Source organism: Urocampus carinirostris, chromosome 7 (genome assembly GCF_059441175.1).
Source record: "Urocampus carinirostris isolate Australia breed hairy pipefish chromosome 7, RoL_Ucar_1.0, whole genome shotgun sequence".
Classification (NCBI taxonomy): Eukaryota; Metazoa; Chordata; class Actinopteri; order Syngnathiformes; family Syngnathidae; genus Urocampus; species Urocampus carinirostris.
Genome location: NC_142355.1, coordinates 14,286,804 through 14,309,422, shown reverse-complemented (window position 1 = coordinate 14,309,422; position 22,619 = coordinate 14,286,804). Strand labels below are relative to the sequence as shown.

Below are 22,619 nucleotides of genomic sequence, written 5' to 3'. Positions count from 1 at the left end.
TGTTCTCTCCCTCCTATTTCTTTCTCTCTCTTTATTTTTCTCTCTAATCTACTATTACGGCCCCTGAGAGAATGTTTGTGCTATCGTGTGGTCCCAGAGTTAAAATAAGTTTGGCACCCCTGCTATAGAGTATATATATATATATATATATATATATATATATATATATATATATATATATAAATCACTGAAGACCTCCCAAAGCACTTCATAATGTGCTTCACCCCTACCCATTCTCATCCCAATAACAGTGTCAGCCATGTAGGGCAACTACCTGCTTATCAGAGGCATTAGGGATCCATATATAATATGGAGGGGCCAGGAATCGAACCTGTGACTTTGTGATCCAAGAAGTGTGTTTTACCTCCTGAGCTACATTTAAACTTCTTTTCAAATTCAAAGAACAAAGAACAAAACACAGCTTGACTCGTGACAAGCATTTCAGTGTACGGCTGCCGTATTTTGAAGCGAGACTATGTTTTTTTTTCTTAAAAGCTTGTTACTTCTGGCTTTAAACAAGCACATGTTATTGTTTTTTTAATTCACTGGTTCTCATCTGCTCTGACGTCAGGACCCATCATTCCACGTAATGACAAACTGCGAGCTAAACAATGACAATAAAGGTATATTCTATTCTATTCTTCTATTCTAAACCCCAAAAAAGTTCACTTTTCCAATTTATACTCGCATATAAGCCTACATCTATTATATGTTTCTCCTGGAGTACCATGCCTAATCTTGTTGCATACAATGTTTCACAACGTTGCTATCAGTGACAATAAAGACAATTTAATTCAATGCATTGCATATAACCAACCTCCTAATACTGCTTTAAAATAGCCATTTACTTAAAGAAATTCAAAATATGAATAAAGTGTGTACCTAAACATTGATATTTAATTGTATACTTAATAAAAATATTACATTTTTGAACTATTTACTGTACTTTCCAGCAGCCCTTCAATGGTACACAACTTACATCCTTTTTGTATTTCGCAATCATTTTCTTCTTCGACTTGATTGTTATCACTGTTTTCTACTTTTCCTTACCATTGTCAATAACTTTGGAACGTATTACTATGGGAAGAAAGAGGAAATAAAACCAACAGAATCACAATAAGATGAGATGCTGTCCTTCTCAAATGTGGCAATATACTGAAAAAGAAAATAAGATTGAGCTGGGCTTCATCGCCATCTACTGTTAAGGAGTGTAGTCGACTCTCAGTATTATTCGCCAATGAAAAATCCCGCGGCCCACTAATTTTCTCTCCACATTATTGAACATAATAAGCTTGTATTTTGTAATCCACCAGACACAAAATCTAACTAGTAACTAGTTCAGTAATGCGATACTTCAAATGTATGCAATTTATTCAAGCACTTTATTTGTGTTTTATTTTCATCGAGATCATGACAAGAAAAAAAAATGTTGGCGGTACTTAGCATAGTGTTTTTTTTTTTCATTCTCCTGTACATTATCATTGAAGCAGCGCTAACACACATAATATAAACAACACAAATTACAACATCGTTACACTTTTCCATTGTGGATTTATAGAAGAGTGCTGAAACAAAATAAGTTACCATTATAGACTAGATTCATAATATCAATAATAACAATACGTTTTTTTTCAACAGCCATGTCATTGAAAAATGCACATTTTATATTTCATATTTTATGTTATAGAAACTACTGACAAGATCCTTAGTTCCAAATACAGTACCAATATTCTTATTGCCAGTATTTTCCAAACATGGAAAGTAGAGGAGAAAGTAGGGAGAAAATTAATAGAAAGATCCAGTGTTATTTTGGTCCTTTAATCCTTTCCAGGGGTGTTTCATACTTTTATGTATGCCATGACTGATACACATGCAAGGTGGTCCTGGCACTAGTACAATTGGAAAAAGACAGGGAAATGTGTTGGGGTTCACGTCAGAAACGGCTTCTGACGGGGTCAGGTCACAGGATCTTTTATTTACAGTGTGCTTGTCTCCACGGATCAATGTTCTTGTCACCTAATTGCTAACCGGCCTTCAGAGGGGAAGCCCTCATTTTTCGCACAACTGACCGAGACCTTGTCGGTTACAGATCATCGCATGACAGCACAAAAAAGGAAGGAAAGCGCTGGAATTTACTCGGAAAAACACAACGTAAGTCACTAAAGAGAAAAGATTGTGATTCGTTGCACTGTGTTTAACGCGGAGATCATGTCCATGTTTTGTTTAAATTCCTACTAAATTCTCAAAAGCAGGGGTGTCCAAACCAGTTCCCGAAGGCCACTTAGGCTCTGATTTTCACTTTTCAATAGTACTATTGTCACGTTTGCGTTTTGTCGAAAGTCCTACTTAATTCTCAAAAGCAGGGGTGTACAAACTATCGTCTGGGGACCATTTATATTGTGATACTCACTTGAAACACACCACTGTACACTTAGTGTTGAAAATCCTACCAAATTCTCTAAAGCAGGAGCCCCAAACCATGGCTGGGGGTCATCTGGGTGCTGATATTTACTTTTCAGTGGTAACACACAGTTATCAAGTCTATGTTTTAATTGATAATTCTGCTAAATTATCGAAAGCAGTGGTGTCCAAACTACTGGCTGGGGACCATTTATGTTGTGGGACTCACTTTTTAGTGGTACACATTACTGTCCAAGATTTGTTGAAAATCCTACAAAATCTTAGAAAGCAGGATCTCCAAGCCATGGCCTGTTCTAAAATTAATTTTCAGTGGTAAACAGTTATCAAGTCTACGTTTTGATTGATAATTCTGCTAAATTATCAAAAGCAGTGGTGTCCAAACTATTGGTTGGGACCATTTATGTTGTGATACTCACTTTTTAGTGGTACACACTAATGTCCACACTTTTTTGATAATCCTACAATATCTTTGAAAGCAGGATCTCCAAACCATGGCCTGGGGGTCATTAGTGTTCTAAGATTTATTTTCAGTGGTAAACACAGTTTTCAAGTCTAGGTTTTGATTGATAATCATGCTAAATTCTCAAAAGCAGTGGTGTCCAAACAACTGGCTGGGGACCACTTATGTTCTGATACTCACTTTTCAGTGGTACAGACAACTATCCACATTTTGTTGAAAATCCTACAAAATTCCTCTGAGCAAGGATATCCAACCCATGGTCCGGGGGTGACGTTTGTTCTGATATTCACTATTTAGTGGTTGGCACAGTTATCAAGTCCACGTTTTGTTAATAATCCTTGTAAATTTTCCAAAGCAGAGTTGAACAAACTAATGGCCGGGGGCCAACTGATTCCGATGTTCACTTTTCTGTGGTCAGTGGCACAAACAAACAAAAATGGCATTTCAAACGAAATGCCAGGTGAGTTAAAACAATTTTAAAAGGGAAATGGAGAGGTAGAGGCGGTATTGTTGAGAAAAATGGACCCTAAAATGTAATTACTCATTTATTGTCTCATATTTTGGAGAAAATATTGTCATACATTTTTATGCATGCTACAGTTGTCCGTGACGCAACAATCACGACAGTTTAACTGAAATGTCCATGACAAGTACATTAGATTCCACCCATAGTTTTTAAGTTTTGTTGTAAACAATCTCATCAGAATGGTTTCATATTGACCTCTCCACACAACCTCGAGATCTTATCAGAAACAGTGGTTTGGAGGCAGTGACGTGCGGCAAGGTTTGTGTCTGGTGAGGCACAGTCAGGTTTACACATAAATGAACCTACATCTTATTTAGCATTTGTTTGGCAGAGCAAAAAAAAAACAATATATGAACTGAAGCCTAGAAAAAAAAATGTTTATGTCTTACCTTAACCCATATTTGAAGTCTTTGTAATGCTTCTTTCGAATAAAAGCATCAAATATTGGTAATAGTCTATGATAAATAAAAGTCCATAAAAAGAGAAAAATATAATGAATCACTTGACTTGCTGTTAGCTTGGTAATACTATCACGTATTTTGTTGTTTGGGGCTAAGATGGTCGCCAAATCAGTAACCTTGGTCTCACTATTGCCCTCTGTTAGTAGGCAAGAGAACTGCGTGCCTCACTTTGCAACTACAGAAGGTTAGCACAGTAATATGTTACGTACATATGAGTTGTATTAATCATTTTCATAATATAATGTGAAATTTAAACAATTTTGAGAAAAAAGGCGAGTTAAATGAGAAAGAACGTCAACCCTGAATAAATAACAGCCTCACCTGCCTCCACTGACTGCACGTCACTGTTTGGAGGCAACCGTAGTGTGGACTAATGTCAAGAGAACCTGAAATACCTAAACCCTTGCAGTTTTTCAAAATAACAAATAAATATAAATACAATTGCATTCTTGATTGATTTATATGGTGAAATAATTACTGATTTATTTTTACTTGTTTCTTTTCATTTTTTGCATGTGGACCTTAACCCAAAGGGTTTGGACATCCCCACTCTAACAAAGGAAGCTGTATCTGTTTTCTAATTGTGTGCTCAGGTATCAAGCGTGTGTCTGGGGGCTCGATGACTCCCCTCAACTACTTTCCCTTTTCCTTTCTTGTTGCCACTGGAGAGGATGAACTTCTTTTTGCTGTTTTTACGTTTCTTACCCGGGCACCAAACCTTCTCACAGTATTCCTCTACCCGCTGGGCATCCCTGTAGTCAATAAGTTGGAGAAACTCCTTGTACCACTGCCTGGAGTGGGGCCTGGGCAGAGATGCGTGAACTGGAGTCCTAGGGCCTGTCTTGGGCTTTACTTGCGATTGGCAGGGGGCTACGTTTTTGTCTACTGGTCCGTGGTTGGGTTTGGTGACAGTAGCCAACTGTTCCCCTTTGAGCACTTGCAGAGTGATGTGCAGAAGTGTGTGCACGTAGCCGTGTTCCACCGCCTGGCACACGTACACGCCCGCATCAGAGCTGGTGATGCTCAGGAAAAGAAGGCCGTGTGAAGTCCAGATTACACGATCGTTTTCAGGCACCTGAAAGACGGATTAAAATCAAACTCAACATATCCAGAGATCCCTTTATTGTAATCGCTGTATAACAAGAAATAACTTTCAAATATATATAAAACTGTCAATGTTTTTGTGCTTTCAAGTACCCCTGGGAGTACTATTATATTAAAGCAGTGTTTTTCAACCTGTGTTCCGTCAAATCTTGTATCGGGTGCCACAGATAATTGACCTATTGCATCTGCCATTGGTCTGTATTTTTGCTTTCTGCAGTCGATCAGCTGAATTACTGTAACATTCAGTCATAACAGTAAATGGAAGCAGCTTAATATGTTTTTAGTTTTTACATACAATTTATCTCCTTATGGGAATATATATATATATATATATATATATATATATATATATATATATATATATATATATATATATATATATATATATATATATATATATATATATATATATATATATATATATATATACACAAATACAGTGGCTTGCCACCATACATACAGTGGCTTGCGAAACTATTTGGAACCCTTGAATTTTGTGACCTTTTGCCACATTTCAGACTTCAAACATCAAGATATAAAACTAATTTCTTGTGAAGCATCAACAATAAGTGGGACACAATCATGAAGTTCAAGGGGGCCAAATAGTTTCACAAGCAACTGTATATTTGATAACATATTTAATTTGATGAACCTGTTTAAGATTTTACTGCAAATAATAACAAAAAAAATCAAGTACAGAAAGAATCTTGCACATAATTTGGCTGAATTAAATTATTATCAATTATACTAAAAATAAGAAAACAAAAGAAGAAAAAATCACTGACAGATTATTTTTTACTCAATTGTTTATTTTTCTAGCAGAACAAGATTTTCAAAAATAGTCTTTGAAAAACAGGTTAAAAATGTTGAAATATACTGGCACAAAATTATTCATCAAATTAATAACCTGCATTACCTCCTGCACCACAGTGACAACAAATGTTAAAAACAACTTTATATTGTCAATTCTGGCATCACATTGATTTAATCTTTATTTGAATTGTTCTTTTTTTTTCAAACATTCTTGATGGACATTGTGCCTCAAGATTTTTAATCAAAAAAGGGTGCCTTGGCTCAAGAAAGGTTGAGAAACACTGATTACAGCGTAACACAATTACTCAATTTACGATTTGCATATTTCTGCGTACAGGGGTTTCCTTCATGCAGGGTATTTTATTGACACGACCCAATGTGGACTTGTAGTACAGAGATTAGTGTTACAAGCTCACTATCTTATTTGCTAAAAGGACACATGTGTATTGGTTGATTTAGACATTTTACTTCCTGTCCCTATTGGGAAAATGCCACCGTTGTATCCATCCATATATAGTGGATGCCTGAGATGTGTCCATCCATATTTATTCCAAGTGCATACTTCTGGAAAGCCACGTAAAAGCACACCTCGTAATTACCAGGGAATCCTCAGTATGTAGCCGCGTTGCACTGACCTCTTGTTTGGTGTCTCCATTTTGCAGGAACCAGAGCACCTTGGCATGAAGCGATCGAGGGACGCAACTGAGCAAAGTGCCGTTGCCCTCCACACCAAACACCGTCCTCTCCTCTGCTTTGAGCCATCGCTCATCTGGATACACCAGAAGGATAAAACTGGCTTGTTCATTTCTGAACGCGTGGCATTTCTTTGAGATGCAACACGGCCTATTTTTTTTTTTACTCACCGTCAATTTGCAGTCCATTACACAGCTGGACGGCGTTGCCATGGCGAATATCCTGTCGCCTGAATCGCCTGCTGAAAAGGAGATGAGCGTAAAGAAAATAGGTAAATAAAGGGACACTTTGAAAAAATACAGCGCTAGTGGTGGGAGTTTAGAAAATGTTTATAAAATATTTTTTTTAAAAATATACTTAGGAATAGGGCAGCACGGCGGCGCAGCGGTTAGCACGTGTACGGCACAGTTCTGATGTCGTGGGAACCTCCTGTGTGGGTTCAAATCCAGCTACCGGCCTTACTGTGCGGAGTTTGTATGTTCTCCCCGTGCTTGCGTGGGTTTCCTCCGGGCACTCCGGTTTCCTCCCACATTCCAAAGACATGCATTTCAGGTGAATTGGCCGGTCCAAATTGTCCCTAGGTGTGAATGAGCAAATGAGTTGTCTGTCCCTGTGTGCCCTGTGATTGGCTGGCAACCAGTTCAGGGTGTCCCCTGCCCACTGCCTGGAGATGGCTGGGATGGACTCCAGCACACCCGCGACCCTAATGAGGATAAGCGGTACAGCTAATGAGATGAGATGAGATACTTAGGAATAGTGGGACGTACACTACCATTCAAAAGTTGGAGGTCACTCAAACAAATTTTGTTTTCAGATTCAGATTCAGATCAGATTCAGATCTACTTTATTGTCATTCTAGTACACGTGTATACAGAACGAAATGTCGATACATCTGACCTTGAATGTACAGATATAAATAAAAGTTGTATTGTATTATGGCTACGTATAGTATTTTACCATAGTGCCGATAGTGCAAGAGGAGTAGCTAACCAGATGTGCAAAATGGGCAGTCAGGTTAACAAGTCAGGTAAACAGTAACATTAACACTGTAACAATAACGCTGTAAGTACAATAGTGCAGAGAGCAAATGTGCAAGGAGTGGCAAGCTATAAAGAACTGCCAGTAGTGCAAAAAGTCAGATTAGCAGCCGTTTAGATTTAGGTTAACTATATGTTAGATTGACCATTTAACAGTCTAATGGCCAGGGGGACTAGACTACTGCGGAACCTGGTGGTCCTGCACCGCACACTGCAGTACCTCTTCCCAGAGGCTAGCAGAGTGAACAGTCCATGATGGGGGTGAGAGGGGTCCCCGATAATGTTCTTAGCATGGGATAGGCAGCGCTTCTGGCCAATGTCCTGAATGGAGGGAAGTGTAGTCCCGATTATTTTCTCTGCTGTCCTTGTTACCCTCCTCACACTACCCCAGTCGGTAGCGCTGCAGCCTCCACACCACACAGAGATACAGCTGGTACAGCTTTTCCATGAACAAACGAGTTGTCCAATGTTCTTTTGCCCATATTAACCTCTTACTTTAATCTGCCAGTCTCAGATATGCCTTTTTATTTGCCACTCTACCTCAAAAGCCAGCTTCTTGGAGTCAAGTTTTCACTGTAGATGTTGACACTGGTATTGTACAATTTAACAAGAATGCTCGTTGAGAAACAATGTGTCTATTTCTTAAACTCTAATGTACTTGTCATCTTGACACTACTCTTACTACTCCATATAGACCATGTTTGTTCTTTTCTATTAAGGGAGTAGTACATACTGTTGTAGGACATCCTTTTGCCATTTATCACATGGAATAGCCTGCATTTCTCAGAATAAGAATAAACTGTCGGATTTTACATGGAAGTTCTCTTTTTCTGGCAATTCTGAAAGTTGAATCACACCCTTAAATTTGTTGTTCCAGATACTCAACTAGCTCAAAGGAAGGCCCATTTAATAACTACAGCTAGCTAAACTGTTTTCTGCTGTGCTAAAATAATTGTTTTCTAATCATCCATTAGCCATCCAATGCAATTAATAAACACAGTGTACTATTAGAACACTGGAGTGTTGGTTGCTGTAAATGTGCCTCTATTCCCCTACAGAGATATTGCTTTAAAAAACAGACAAGTGGCTTTGATGAGATTCTTGTACACTCATCGAAGGAGCCCCCGCTTCGTAGTATTGCTTCCTGTGTCCAGCGAATGATGTGTGTAGACTGCCCCCAATGGTAAATAGGTTGTGAAGCAGTGAGAAAAGCGATTATATAAACAAGTACAGACAGAGCTTTTTTCTCTCTTAAAAAGTGTATCAAGTCCCTTCGTCATGGTCGGGGCAGGCGGGAGAACGTTTCGTGCATGTCAGCAGTCACGCGAACGCTATGGTGACCGAGATTGTGTGATCAAAAAAATTTAGGAGGTGAACATTTCTTGCAAAGTTCGTGCGTCATTCTGGCATAATTTCAGTGTTCTTACAATTAAATGTTGTTTTGCAAGCGAGGTGTCCTATTGTTCATGGAAAGTTTTGCGAGGATATTGAAGGTATTTTAAATGCAAAAAAAGCACTGAAGTGAATGTTCTACTTGAGAACTTCTTTTAACAAAAAGCCAAAACGAGTATTTTTAAGAAATTTACAATGTTAAACTGTTTACTAAGCAATGGTAAAAGCTAAAAACAATATTTTTTCTAATGAAAGATGAGAAGTGAAGCTTTCTTTTGATATGTCCCATGCCTCTAAAGCTACAGAATTAAATAGTTCTGCAGGCCTTCAAAGTAAGTCCAAATGGCAAAATTTGGCTTGCACCCACATCTCCTATTTGAGAGAAACGTCTGGCATTGAATAAGTTAATTAAAACATTTGATTTATTTATATTTAAAATCTTGTCTTTACAATGACATTTTCCCCATTAAAACCTGTGTTAAATTTCCACATCCGCCCTGTACTTGCCTCTTAGTGTAGACTCCAGCTGGATAGTAACTAGAGCAGGTGTAGCCGTCCCAAGCGCAGTAGGGGTCTCGAGCAAGGCAACAATCTGCACATTCCGAACCGTAGAGGGCGCACTGGTGCAGTTTGACCTGGGCCACTCCCACATCGGAGCCCACATACATCTGTTGCTGCAAATCCCCAAAATGCAACATGTTTACAATAATTCTACTGGTAGTATAACACCATTATATATGTTGCAACACTATTGTTATGTGGTTAAAAAGCAGAATTGCAGGAGTAAGGATAATGTCTATTTGAGCAGGCAAAATCTTAGAGACATCACACAATAACTACCGTAATTTCCGCACTATAAGGCGCACCTAAAAGCCTTTATTTTTTTCAAAAGCTGACCATGCGCCTTATAATAGAGTGCGCCTTATATATGGATCAATATTAAGTCGCAAAGTCTTGCAACTAAGGCAAGCAGCCGCCGACTAGGTTTTCCCCCGAAGGCGAAGTAGTCCGCGGTGTATGCTGGGGTTTATATACCGGCGTTTCATTTCCTAACCAATGTGTCAATAATCATTTGAATCAGTCACTATTGGCTAAAGTTATTCGGAGGTAAAGGGGGCGGATCCTTTTTATCATTTACAGGCTCGCATAGGCTAAACGGGCGAAACTAAGCCTGCAATTGGCCAAAAAAGATGAATGTGAATCACACGTTGGGTTGCACTACGGCATAGAGAAAATATTTTTACTATTCTGAATTTGTAAATATTTTACTCTCCTGGATTTACTACACTCACGGTTGTAAGAAGACCATGGTTACGTATCATTATTGAACATGATGGCTGCAGGAGAACTTAGGTGAGCTATGCGGCTTTATATTTTCCCGGCATCTTGTTTTAGAAGGATCTTGATCTTTCTGTGATGAGTCTATTTTTAAACTAAATTAAATTCAAAGTGTTTATTGTCATATGCACAATAAAGAACCCTGTTTCCCTGCACAATAAAATTCTTACTTTGCTGTCCACACAGTTGCCAGCAAAAAATAAAATGGAAACTAAGAAATGTTTGGCATTTCTTGAATCCCAAGACTTTAACCTTCCGAATGATATTTGGAACGATGCATTTGAGTGATTGGTGACATCGTACAGACACTGTTTCACGTATTTGCTTCTTTGCAAGCTTTCAGAATGTTAAGGGGGTAAAAAGTTTGACTTTACTATCTGACTGTTTTGTCGACGTTCCCATTGTAGCGCCTTATGTATGGAAAATATAGGACCAAAAACTATTTTTGGGGGGGTGCGCCCTATAACCCGGTGTGCCTTATAGTGCGGAAAATACGGTATGTTTTTCCGACTGAATCCAACAACTAAAAAAATCCAGCTTTTGGAGGCCCATAACTGATAGCTCTATTTTTATTATTTCTCTACTGGATGCTATATTTCAAAACAATATAAATGCACACCCAAAAGCCAAATATTTTATAAGTGTCTTTATTTTTGTTTGAAATGAAATTGTCAAGCTTCGTGAAACATGTCTCGAGTGTCGGAGAGACTTAAGCAGAGGTCTCCGACGTCGTTGCCCCCTAAGAACACCTAAATAGCCTGCGGACAGGTTCTGAAAATATCTCACCTAAGCAGGTTAGCGCCTTAGATGGCTGCAAGGCCGCTATTGGGAAATGTGGAGCACATTGTAAAGCGCTTTGGGAAGTCATTGACTTGAAAAGCGCTATATAAATGCAGATCATTTCATTTCATTTCATTGAGATTTTCTAGTAAATTTGAACTGACAAGCTGTTTTAGTGGTTGAGAACCTATTTTAACGCAACTTCTATTAATTAAATCCTGGTAATAGCATAGTAACAACATAGTTAATGTGATAAGTTGTCATTTCAGAAATCAAACTGGTCGTACTTTGTGCTAATCAGTGACAAAAAGTAACTCTTAGCTTCAAAAAGTTTAGTGACCCCTAAACTAGAACTTGACTTACCAATCAATTGATAAACACACAGTCAGTAGGAACTATACTGGCAAGATATTGTTAAAAGCACTGATATACAGATATTGCAGAAACTGCATTGGATTATGGGTATGTTTATTATGTGTAAAAAGGCATTTGTAGTTACTATTCAAGTGCAAGTGAAAGGCACATATGCCTTGCCTCATAAAACATCCCTCTTTCTTATCAAGTGGTGCTATATTATGTATATAAATCACCACCTACAATATACTAGATAAACAATGCTGATGCCTGGAGGGAAAACTACTTCGGAAGAATGCCACATTTGGCCAAATACAGCTGTAAATTTATGGCAATAATAAGTACAAAACATTAAAATATGTACGATACACTATGTGATGTTTAATACAGAAGAGTAATAGAGCGGTCAATCTTAATGAACTTAATGGATCTTGATTAAATTTAAAAACAAAACAAAAATCCTTGAACTCAACAACATATATATTATGAAGAGGTAACGAGGACACACAAATAAGTTATGCTTCTACCTCCATAGATTTTATAGAAAATCCAAATACATTCTAATGCTTAGTTTATTTATACTGTATCAAACTAGTCTTTCGTTTTCTATCAGCCCCATTAACTATAGCGGATCCCTACAATATAGTGTGTAGGTGTGTCTCCGGTCTTACCCGTTTAGGTGATATGATAATCTCTTTTATTGGTGCTGGAATCTGGAAAAAAAAATAATAAAAAAAATCTTCAGTTCAACACATGAGTCCATATTTAATAGACAACAGCAGAAGCTGCTCTTCTGTATTTAGAAATGCTGCATTTGAATCAATTTGAATAGATATGAAATAACAAAAATTGAATTTATATCCAAATCTGTTTTAAATAAATAGTTTGAATCTGGATTTTAACCGGATTACACAAACACTGTTGTTCACACCTCAAATACTTGCAGCTCCTCCAGCAACACTTCCTCCATGGAGTCCGAGTCTTTGTTGTAAATCGAGATAATTTTCAGCACCAGCGAATCATCTAGAGGAAGAAGCAGCAATGGTGGGTTGTGTGGAATTTAAAGTTGTACTTTATCAAAACATTTCAAAATGCATCAAATGGGAGTTGTTCCGTTTCGTTCTGAGTCAAATTTGTATATCAAATAGTCTCTGGGGTTTTTTTGTTATTGCTGTATCATATATTATCATACCAATTGTAAGTATATGGTAATTTCTTATGGTACTCCATTTATTGCATTGTGATTCTCACTCTCCTCTCATACATTAATGTAGAGAGGGAGCCCTTACATTTTATAAACATCCTACAGGATTCAGTTTGGACAAAAGACTGGTGTGAGGCTGGTGTTTGGGGAATTTTCCACTGACTTAAGTTTCACTTTCGTCATAGCCCAGCATGATTTGCCCCCTTTGGTATTTACAGTAAATGATTGTCAACTATTTCAATAGTGCACTCGTAAAACAATTAGAGCCTTGCTCAATACTATTATGTTTTTGTTTGTTTTAACTTGTTTTGTTGTAATAAAAACCTTAAGACAACTGCTTCACTCAAGCGTTTGTTATGCCCCTTATGTCTGAAGAAAAGTCTGTCCTCCTTACATACTGTATTAACAGTATATCTGTTATGATTTTCATTGGTCCCAAACACAGGGAAGTAAGAGCCATGGGAAAGTGCTCTCAAACGATGGTATTTAATAACAAACTCATCGACCAACTAACAAATGGTCAATGAACCTTTATCAAAACTGTCCGAAGCAGAAAACAAAACACAAACTTCAAAACACCAGGATGAAACTGGACACAGTGTGATGGTGATGAGGTTTTGATTTTGTTTTCTGGTTTAAACAGTTTTGTTTGATGCTTTTTGACCATTTGTTTGTTACTTTCTTGACAATTTTTCATTAAATACCATCTTTTGTGAGCACATTGCCATGGTTCCAGCTTCCCTGTGTTTGGGAACACCGCATAACGAACGCCCTTGTTTTATATATTCGGTCTTTTTTGGATGATTTGAAACCTTATTAGCAGAATGATGTCTTATGTCAGATAATCTTCCTGGTTTTAACCCTGGAGAACCCAAGAACCCTTTTCTTGTTTGGAAAATTATGATCCGTGGAGCCTCCAGTGTTAAATCCATTTTTTATGAGTAAAACTAAGTAAAAGACGTCTTAAGATATAAAACTTTATCATTAATTTGACCAGAAAGAAAGATTATTTCAATTAGTCAATTGTGTTTTCCCTCTTTTTTTTTCAGCCCAATAATTTGCTCTGTGCATACTGCAAGTGGAAAGATACATTTTTTAAATAAAAACACACAATAAAACAACCTGTACCTGTCCCAACGTAGAGAACATGATAGTGTCCATCCTGGGCTTGAACCCTATCGACTGCAATCTGCGTCAACTTTCTCCTGCTCGGTTGCGTTTGTAGGAAGACCGGCCTACGATGTTGCGGAAGGACCGAATGATACATCATGGGGTGAGAACGCACAAAGCGCAAGACCTCATCCGGAAACTCCTTCGAACTTGAAAATCCACCGCCGTTGACTTTGCTGGCGCACTGCCGACGAGATGACAGATTGAGAGCGGTGCAAGCAGGAAAAGTAATTAATTGCTCTGGCGCATTTTGCTTTTGAGAAGAAGAAAAAACTGGTCTGCTGTGGTCTGAATGCAGCATGAGCTGCAGCATGTTGCTGAGATGCAACATGGTCTTTTACATCTGGTTAACTTTCTAAAGATAAGAACATTGACAAATTAAATCGGTTGTTTAGTTTCAAACCTAATGGACAGCCTTATAAATACACTATCACTTGAGAAAAGTGGTTGTCAACAGGTTTGACTTGAGGACCCACTATTCCAAAGGACAAGCTGCGACCCAAATTGAGAAAAAACAACTCCACTTCTTGAAATTATCAAATTAAAGGGATGTTAAGTTTAAATCAGAGATATATCTAAATAGATTTACTTTTTTTCAAAACACAAAATGACCGGCAAAACTAAAACGACTTTAAGTACCGCGTATATACTTGCATATAAAGTAAGCCTACATTGCATACAAGCGCCGCCCCCCCTAAAACTGCTTTAAAATAGCCACATATCAAATGAAGTTCACACTGGAATATGAAAAAAGTGTGTACCTAAACAACGATAAATACTTAAGTGTGTAAATAATAAAGATCAAAATACTGGTAAAAAGCCTTATAGCAGTACTTTAAATAAAGGCACTCATGCAATGTTTGTATTTCCTTTGTCAACTTAATCGCTGTTGTGACTGTTTTCCACTTTTCCATCAACTTATCTAACTTTCATCAGACCCATTATTATGGGCAGAAAAAAATAAATAAAACCAGCAAATCACAATTAAATGAGATGTGATCCCACTCAAACATAATTGGGACAGCGACAATTAACAAACAGGAGGAAGAGATCGAGCAGGGCATTATCTCCATCTACTCGGTAATTGCCACACTGTTTTTTCTTCTCCTTGGCATTATTTTACCAGGGCAAAGGCCCGTGACCCTATTTGGGTCCCGACCCACCAGTTGAGAAACACTGCTTTAGAACATAGTGTGACAGTTGCGGTAGTGTAACTCGCAGCTGCGATCAAGGTAAACATTAATAAATGCATGCACGTGTCCTGTTGTAGACATCAGAGCAGTGTTTCTCTACCATTTTGCTCAAGACAGTCTTCATGAATAAATAAATAAAGCAGCCCTGATGATAGGTTTATTATGTTTGTTTTTGTTTTTAATATCGGACAACCTCAAAAGAGGTTATTGTCATGTTTGGAGTATAATGTTGCTTTTCTAAAATAAGCAAAAAAAACATATTTATTAAATGAATGATAACTTGGCTGGTTTTGAGAAATATTAGACAAAAATGCTTACAATGAGCTAAACAATCTACCATTTGATAAATGAGAGAACAAGTATACATATTTAATCTCACTGCAAAAACAAGTTGACAAATGGACTTAAAATTAGTCATTTTCTTTGCCAACGGGCACTTCTTTCTGTTGGGTTTCGGCTTCAATTAGATTGGCTATCACTCAGCTGTCCAGTCAAAACTACCCACATAACACTCATCTGCAAGTCTGTGTGTCAGTAAATGTTCACTGAATAAATTACATTAAAAAGTTAATGCTTAAACAACAAAAAGTGAACAAAACTATTTATCATGCCTGTACGGTACAAACGCTCCCCTACTTACGACCGAAAACGGTAGATACATACTTTTTTTTCGAGATGTCCAAGAACATTGTTGTAAGTTAGATTTTGGGTACGTGTTTTTCCGAGTACAGGACAGTATTGTAGTGCTTCTTTTTTGCTGCTACGGCGTGTGGCACTGTGAGAGCTCAACCAGCATCCACCTCGAAGAAGAAATCTGCTTCTTTTTCCTAGTTTGTGTGTAAACATTCTATACTGTATCTCCAGCTCAACATTGTCATTTTTTGTTGTTTAATATCTCGTGCGTCTATTCCATATGGTTGGCGTAAAGTGTAAAGAAGAGGCGAGACGATTCTTTTGAAATGTAAGTGGAATAAGAAAACTTAATGTGGTTGAGAAAACGGTTGGATCGCTTTTTTCAGCCATTTTCCACCACGGAGGAGAATAGGGTGGTCCTTATTTTTCGACTTTTAAAATTTCATGCTCTGACCCCTTGAATATGTTCCAATATATACAAAACGTAATTAGGCAAAGTTTCATCAAAATCAAAGGATATTTAGAGGTCGCTCAAGGCCTCTGAAATTTTGGTATGAAAAATAAGGATTTTTCGCACATTATATCAGACCTAGTGTACAAAGTTACTTGTAACTTTTCTTGTGTTACAATTATAAGCAATGGACTGAAATTGGATGTTCTAAAACGCCGTACACATAGGGTTAAGATTTCCGTTTTTTCTCGAAAATTGCCAAAATTTTACCATTTTGGGAAATTTCAAAGTCGTTGAGCTACCTCTAAATATTATCCAAATTGTTCAAAATTGCACACAGTGTGTTTTTATCGATATAAGAACATATGCGGGGGGTCAGAGCCCAATATTTCAAAAAAAATAATTTCGACCCCCATTAAGGACCACCCTAGAGGAGAAGGTCGCCTAATTTTCGAAGCCCATCTTATAAAAGTAAGTTAAACTTCACCTTATTTATCTTTACAGAGCATATTATTTTATGAAATGTTTATTTTTTAGTACAAAACAATACAGGTTACTTATACAAGCCTTAAACATACTTAGATAAACCTTAAAAAAACAAAATATAACACTGAAGCAACTTACGAACAAATTCAACTTAAGAACCATCGTCCGTAAGTTCGTAAGTAGAGCAGCATCTGTATAAAGTATTGATTATGTTGCATATTCATTTTCTTTTCTTTCTGGAGAAACAAGTGAAAAACAGCTAAATGAGAATATTTACATTGAAAATAAGCAAATGGGGTTAGGTTTTTATCTAACTATATTTTTCGCATTGCTTGGTGACCATATTTATTGTATATTTTTTGGTCATATCAGGTATTATTTCAGTAATTTAAAAAAAAATATATAGTACGAATTGAAAAACAGGTTACATTCTGAAAAATCCTAATATTAAGCTAAACTATTGACCAACCTGAATAATCTGTTGCCACGGTAACCACAAATGTTGAGAAATACTTTGTATAGTCAATTTAAGAAACAATATCATTCAAGCAAAAAAAAAAAAATAAATACAAGTAAAAAAAAATAAAAACATTAAACTTGTGCCTTTTTAAATATTTTTGACGGATCGTGTGTCTTAAAATTTGCAAGTCTTCTTTGGCTCAGAACACTGAAAAACACTGCAATTAATTGGATATACATATTGGCCTACTTCAAATGATAAAAAATAAATTGTTAATAAACTGTATTTACAGATCCAGGCCGTGGGTAGGGGACTTTATCTTCAGATGGAGTCCAGTAATGCTCAGGTCTCTCTCTGAATGCAAAGGGTCCGTTGAATGCTGCCCGAATGTCATCCATGTGATAGACGCACACCGCATAACCTTTAAACACCGCACTGCAAAAACAGAGTTTCTATAATCAGTTCCACTTCATGCCATCAAAGTGAAACCTTATCTGTACCTTGTTGTGCTGAAAAGACCAAAAATTTCTGGGGTTTTTCCATCTTTGTTCTTTAACACATAGACATCCTCTGAAAAAAAAGCACAAGTCATCTTTGTGAGAACATTTTCCTCTGTTTTTTGGTTCTTTGGTTTTGAGAAAAGGTTGGAATGGAAATTATAGTTTAAATGTGCCTTTTATACTCTTGTATTTTTATATACTCTTCTACTCTTGTACACTTGTACTCTTATATATTTATTTTTATCGTATACTCAATAAGTGTGTGGTTTTACGATTTTGTAAACACCTTAAAGGTCAAAAGAATATGTTCTCAGGCACCCAAAAATGTGCCTCTGATTAAAAAGCTACAACTTGAAGGCCATTGCGAGCTGATTAATCAAGATGGCCTTGACTCCGACATTCCAAGCAGCTCAAGAGCTTGCAGTTCTTCTCACAGAGACGCATTGTGTTTACAAAGTTTCACTGTCCCGATTGCTCATTTATTATACTGCACACCTACATCATTCACTGCATTTAAATATTTGATTTTTGTCTAAACCAATCAGAATACCTCCTACCTTCACATGATTTGTTTTATCCTCCGATCAGAATCCTAGTACCAGAATAAGAAAGGTGCTCACGCTTCAGTCTGAGGGATTTATTTCATGGCGAACTAAGAGTGCAGTCGCCTTGTCCATTGTGCTAACTTTTCTTCATTAAATACGTTTGTTTGGAACTCAAAAATAGTCTTTTATTTCATCCTGACATCGTTTTGAACCTGACAAGATATTCATGTCTTAATCCCTCGGTTATCGCGGTTAATGGGGACCAAAACCACCCGCGAAAAGTGAAAATCCGCGAAGTATCGACACCCCTTCAAAAATGCTTACATTTTTTTTTTTTTTTTTTTTTTAATTATTATTATTTTTTAGAGCTGCGAAGTTCTGAACACGCGAACATGGAACCACGAAGTAGCGTTGCCCCTTCTAAAATGCTTTAAAAATTTCAAAGCACCACTTTGTAAATAGCGAACCTCTGTTGTTACAAGGCAAGCATTTTGACTCTGACTCCAGTCGGTCCCGCTTTTGCACCCGTTTTTCCACCCGTCCTTTCCTGATTTCCCCCGTTTGTCTCCGGCTAAGACCTGTTTTTGGACCCCGACCACGTTTGCTCTCCCGTCCCGGCTTACGACCCGTTTTTGATCCCGACCACGTTTTTGCTCTCCTGTCCCGGCTGTCGACCTGTTTTTTCCGTCCTCGACACCGCCATCTCCCGCTTCGGAAGATCCACTTCCGCATTCAGAACACTATCCGATTCTGTCAGTGGCTTGCTTCCCGCGTCCAGCGAGTACCCGATTGCGGGCGCTGCCCTTTCTTTTTATCTCAATTAACTTGTAAGAGACGTTACGCGATTGGGTCTACTCTTTGTCCTGCACGTGACATTTGCATTTGAATTGAAAAAATGGTGTCCTAAAATAATTTTTCACCCCTTTTTAGAATCCGTAGTGCAATATAGCTGAAAAATTATTTTCTAAATTATATTTTGACACTGCAGAAATTATTTTGAACCCTTCTAGTTTATAGTATTTTTCTTTGTTAAACAAATCATTGAGGGTTTTTTTTTCATGTATAACACAGTATTCAACAATAAAATAAAAACAAATTGCATAAATTAACAAATAAACGAATGAATAAAGGTTTTCACCTCATGGATTTTCTATGTCGGATCCTTATTGAAACACAACCTCGAAAAACTAAAAACGAGGGATTACTGTACCGTATATGAAATCCATTAAGTATTCAAAGTGTTTGTTGTCATATGCACGGTAAATTCTTACTTTGTTGTCCATACAGTTGCTGTACATACAGTTGCCAGCATAATAAAACTAAGAAACTATACACATGTATGCATAAAAAAATATTAAAAGAAAAAAATACAAGATAACTCAAGATGAGTTAAGGCAATAAGATAAAACACAGTTGAAAGTGACTGTAGTGTAATAAAGTGTGCATGCTGTAGTTGTACTTGTAATGTGTATGCTAAAAGTATAACCTGACTCTAATGCTGAATCAGTGTTTTCTTCAATTGGGCTTTATTCTAAAGCTGTGCACATCTGCTTGGATTTCAAAACCTTTCATATTCTGTAAGAATGATTAAAAAAAGGTTGACTAAGGGTATGTGTTCTCACCAAGTAAATCAAAGTGCGTATCGAGGCCATCAGGTCCAGCCACAGAGCAAACGAGTCGGGTTTTCAGGAAGGAGCTCCATCTGTTCACCAACATTCTCTGCCCTCCTTGATCATTCTGAGAGCCGATAGGAAACAAAATGACAAATGAGTGCGCTCTAAGCACTTTTGGCTTCAAGATGGATTTCTTGCTGGAAGATCTCAAACAATATATCTTTACCGCGCAGACTCGTCCGACGCGGGTGTAGACAGCCTTGTTGACCCCCTCTGCGTCCACCTCTCGCTCGGTGAAGAAGAAGTAAACTTTGTCATCGTCTCTGTCGTTGTTATCAGGAATAAGCGCTGAGCCGACAAATCTCGGCTCTGTGGAGGCACAAATGTCAAATAAGTTCCCGGTGAAGTCAAATTAATCTTAGTGCAGTATGCCGTAGTCTGCACTTCTCAGTATTACAGTTGGAAACCAGCTCAATTTTACTCGATCTTTTTTTCATCTAAGTAAACACGGTTTAATATATTTTTGGGACGTATCAGTGATTTACCGTAAATTCCGGACTATAAGCCTCTACTTTTTTCCCAAACGTTCAACCCTGCGGCTTATTCAGTGATGCGGCCAATTTATGTAATTTTTCTAACGGCCGCCAGCGGCGCTCGAGTACAAAAGGTGAGATTTAGACCGGTGGAATATATGCGCCGAGGAAGACTGCAACTTCTTGGCTTGTGCACGTAATAAATTAGCGTAAACATACCCTCATCATGTAAAATGCAAAAAGAAAGGCACATCAAAAAATACACCATCACCAACGGGTTCCGAAAAGCCGGTCTGCTGCGTGACGGAGAGGAGGGCACAGAATCAGGAGTGGATTAGAGTTCAAGCGACAGTGACAGCGCGAGTGAGGCTGCGGGAGCGTGGGACGACGTCTATATGACAAAGTTTCTTTCCGACACTGAGGAAGACGACTTTGATGGCTTCAGTTCTAAGGAGGAAGATGAGGACGGTTTACCGTGATTTTTACAAGTTTTTTAACAGACCCGTTTACTGTGTTGTGAGCGTGTTGCTAGCATGTTGCTACCTGTCACAGGCACCGTTTGGGATGAAAGTTATATTATTATTATTAAAGCTTTGAAAACTCTCTCGGTGTACCGTCTATCTTTGTAAATATGTGTAACCATGTATAATATGTATTTGCAACTGTATATTTTTGTAATGTATTTACTTTAGAGACTTATTCTAATATGTTTTGCACGGGCAAGTCAAAAAAGGGGTGACAACAGCAGGGGCTGACGGGAAGTGGAGTAAAGGTGAGACGTGTTTGTGGACGCGGCGGACAATAGTGGATATATATTTTTCCCACCCTTACCTTTGGAAATATACACTTTTTTCCTTGGATTACTTTCAACGGGACCCGGACTCTGCAGGTCTGCATCAAACCTTAAGTACCGGTATCATTTTCCGTTTATTTTGCCGGCTGTAAATTTTGGACTGTGTACTTTAATGAAGAACATTCAGTTTCAACTGCGGGACCGAAAGTCGGGTTTGGGTTAATTTTGTGTTTGTGTTACATTTTTTAATGTGAGCGCAGGCGGCTTATCTACAGGTGCGGCTTGTGTAAGTACAAAATCAGTTTTTCTCTTAAAATGTGGTGGGTGCGGCTTATAATCAGGTGCGCTCTATAGTCCGGAATTTACGGTAATTAGGACTTTTGTGCACTGCAATAATCAAAAATAAAAGAAACAAAACTTTTTTCTCATTGACTGCTGGGATTTTAATTTGATGATAACGTCATCAACATTTTTTTTTCTGCTGCTGAAATTAGAATAAATGATTTCAATAAGGGGGCAGCACGGCAGCGCAGTGGTTAGCGCAAGTGCAGCACAGTTCTGAGGTCATGGGATCAAACCTTCCTGTGTGGAGTTTGCATGTTCTCCTCGTGCTTTCCTGGGTTTCTTCCAGGCACTCCGGTTCCCTCCCACATTCCAAAAACATGTATATCATGTTGATTGGCCGCTCCAAATTGTTCTTAGGTGAGTTGTATGTCACTGTGTGCACTGCGACTGTCTGGCAAGCAGTTCAGGGTTACCCCTGCACACTCCAGCACCCCCGCGACCCTACTGAGGATAAGCGGTGCAGATAATGGATGGATGGATGGATTACAATAAGTTAATGTTCTTACATCGAAGATAGCTGATGTATTTCCTCACTTATATTCGTCTTTTCAGAGCTGCCAAACATTGAAAATCATTTTTCAGTTCGGCTAAGGGGAATTCTCATATTTAGAATTTTTTTGGTTGTAGAGTGCTATTTTTAAGTCAAAATATTAAACTACGCATGAAACCTGTTATTACTAAAAGTGTCCAACAGATGGCACTAATGCAACATATATAACAAAGGATCAATTAACATCACAAAATGAGGGTTGCTTGATTTTTTTTTTATTTTTGTTTTTTGTAGTTTTCATAGAAAAAAAACATATTTATTTATTTGATATTAAATTGAGTAGTAAACTACAAAAGATAGGTCGTAAATGTTAGCACTGTTTCTATTTTGTATTAAAAAATGTTTTTATTATCAAAAAGTAGTTATTGCATGAGAATAAGACTTAAAAGGAGAAATATTTTAGGTCATCCTTGAAATAAGATGACATCGATCATTTTAATGTTATTTTTGTTGGTTGACTAGAAAAAAGAGTGAAGTAAAAGGAAACAGGTTGGTTGGAACTCTCAACCACTAGGGGTCGCACCATTTCCTGTAGTGTGTCTAGGGCAAGTACAGCCTGGTTTACACGCATCCCTCTCCAGGCCAACATGTTTCCACCCAGTCTCGAACCAGGAACCTTTTTGCATATTTGGCGAATGTGCTCTCCACTCCGGGACAAGATTTTTTGGTTATACTGTAGATATACAGTAAACTAGTTGTGAGTTTTTGCTTTGATGCTACTTTTCAATACTATTTTTTTAATCTTATAAAAAATTACCCCAATG

General features: G+C 37.7%; 1 protein-coding gene across 2 annotated transcripts in view; it reads right to left on the bottom strand.

Moving 5' to 3' along the window:
- Positions 1–1,363: 1,363 nt before the first annotated feature.
- The window catches only part of sema3e (sema domain, immunoglobulin domain (Ig), short basic domain, secreted, (semaphorin) 3E), a 69,422-nt gene continuing 48,166 nt past the window's right edge, over positions 1,364–22,619 (bottom strand). The window contains exons 7-17 of one of the 2 annotated variants that reach the window (XM_088339831.1): positions 19,861–20,003; positions 19,644–19,758; positions 17,477–17,546; positions 17,267–17,411; positions 13,712–13,937; positions 12,311–12,402; positions 12,051–12,092; positions 9,415–9,581; positions 6,649–6,719; positions 6,421–6,554; positions 1,364–4,943 (exon numbers count right to left, since the gene is read on the bottom strand). In XM_088339831.1, coding sequence (XP_088195957.1) covers positions 4,458–4,943; positions 6,421–6,554; positions 6,649–6,719; positions 9,415–9,581; positions 12,051–12,092; positions 12,311–12,402; positions 13,712–13,937; positions 17,267–17,411; positions 17,477–17,546; positions 19,644–19,758; positions 19,861–20,003 — 1,691 coding nt within the window. In that variant the 3' untranslated portion in view covers positions 1,364–4,457. The remainder of the gene's footprint in view (positions 4,944–6,420; positions 6,555–6,648; positions 6,720–9,414; positions 9,582–12,050; positions 12,093–12,310; positions 12,403–13,711; positions 13,938–17,266; positions 17,412–17,476; positions 17,547–19,643; positions 19,759–19,860; positions 20,004–22,619) is intronic. The other variant, XM_088339832.1, reaches the window with a different exon arrangement.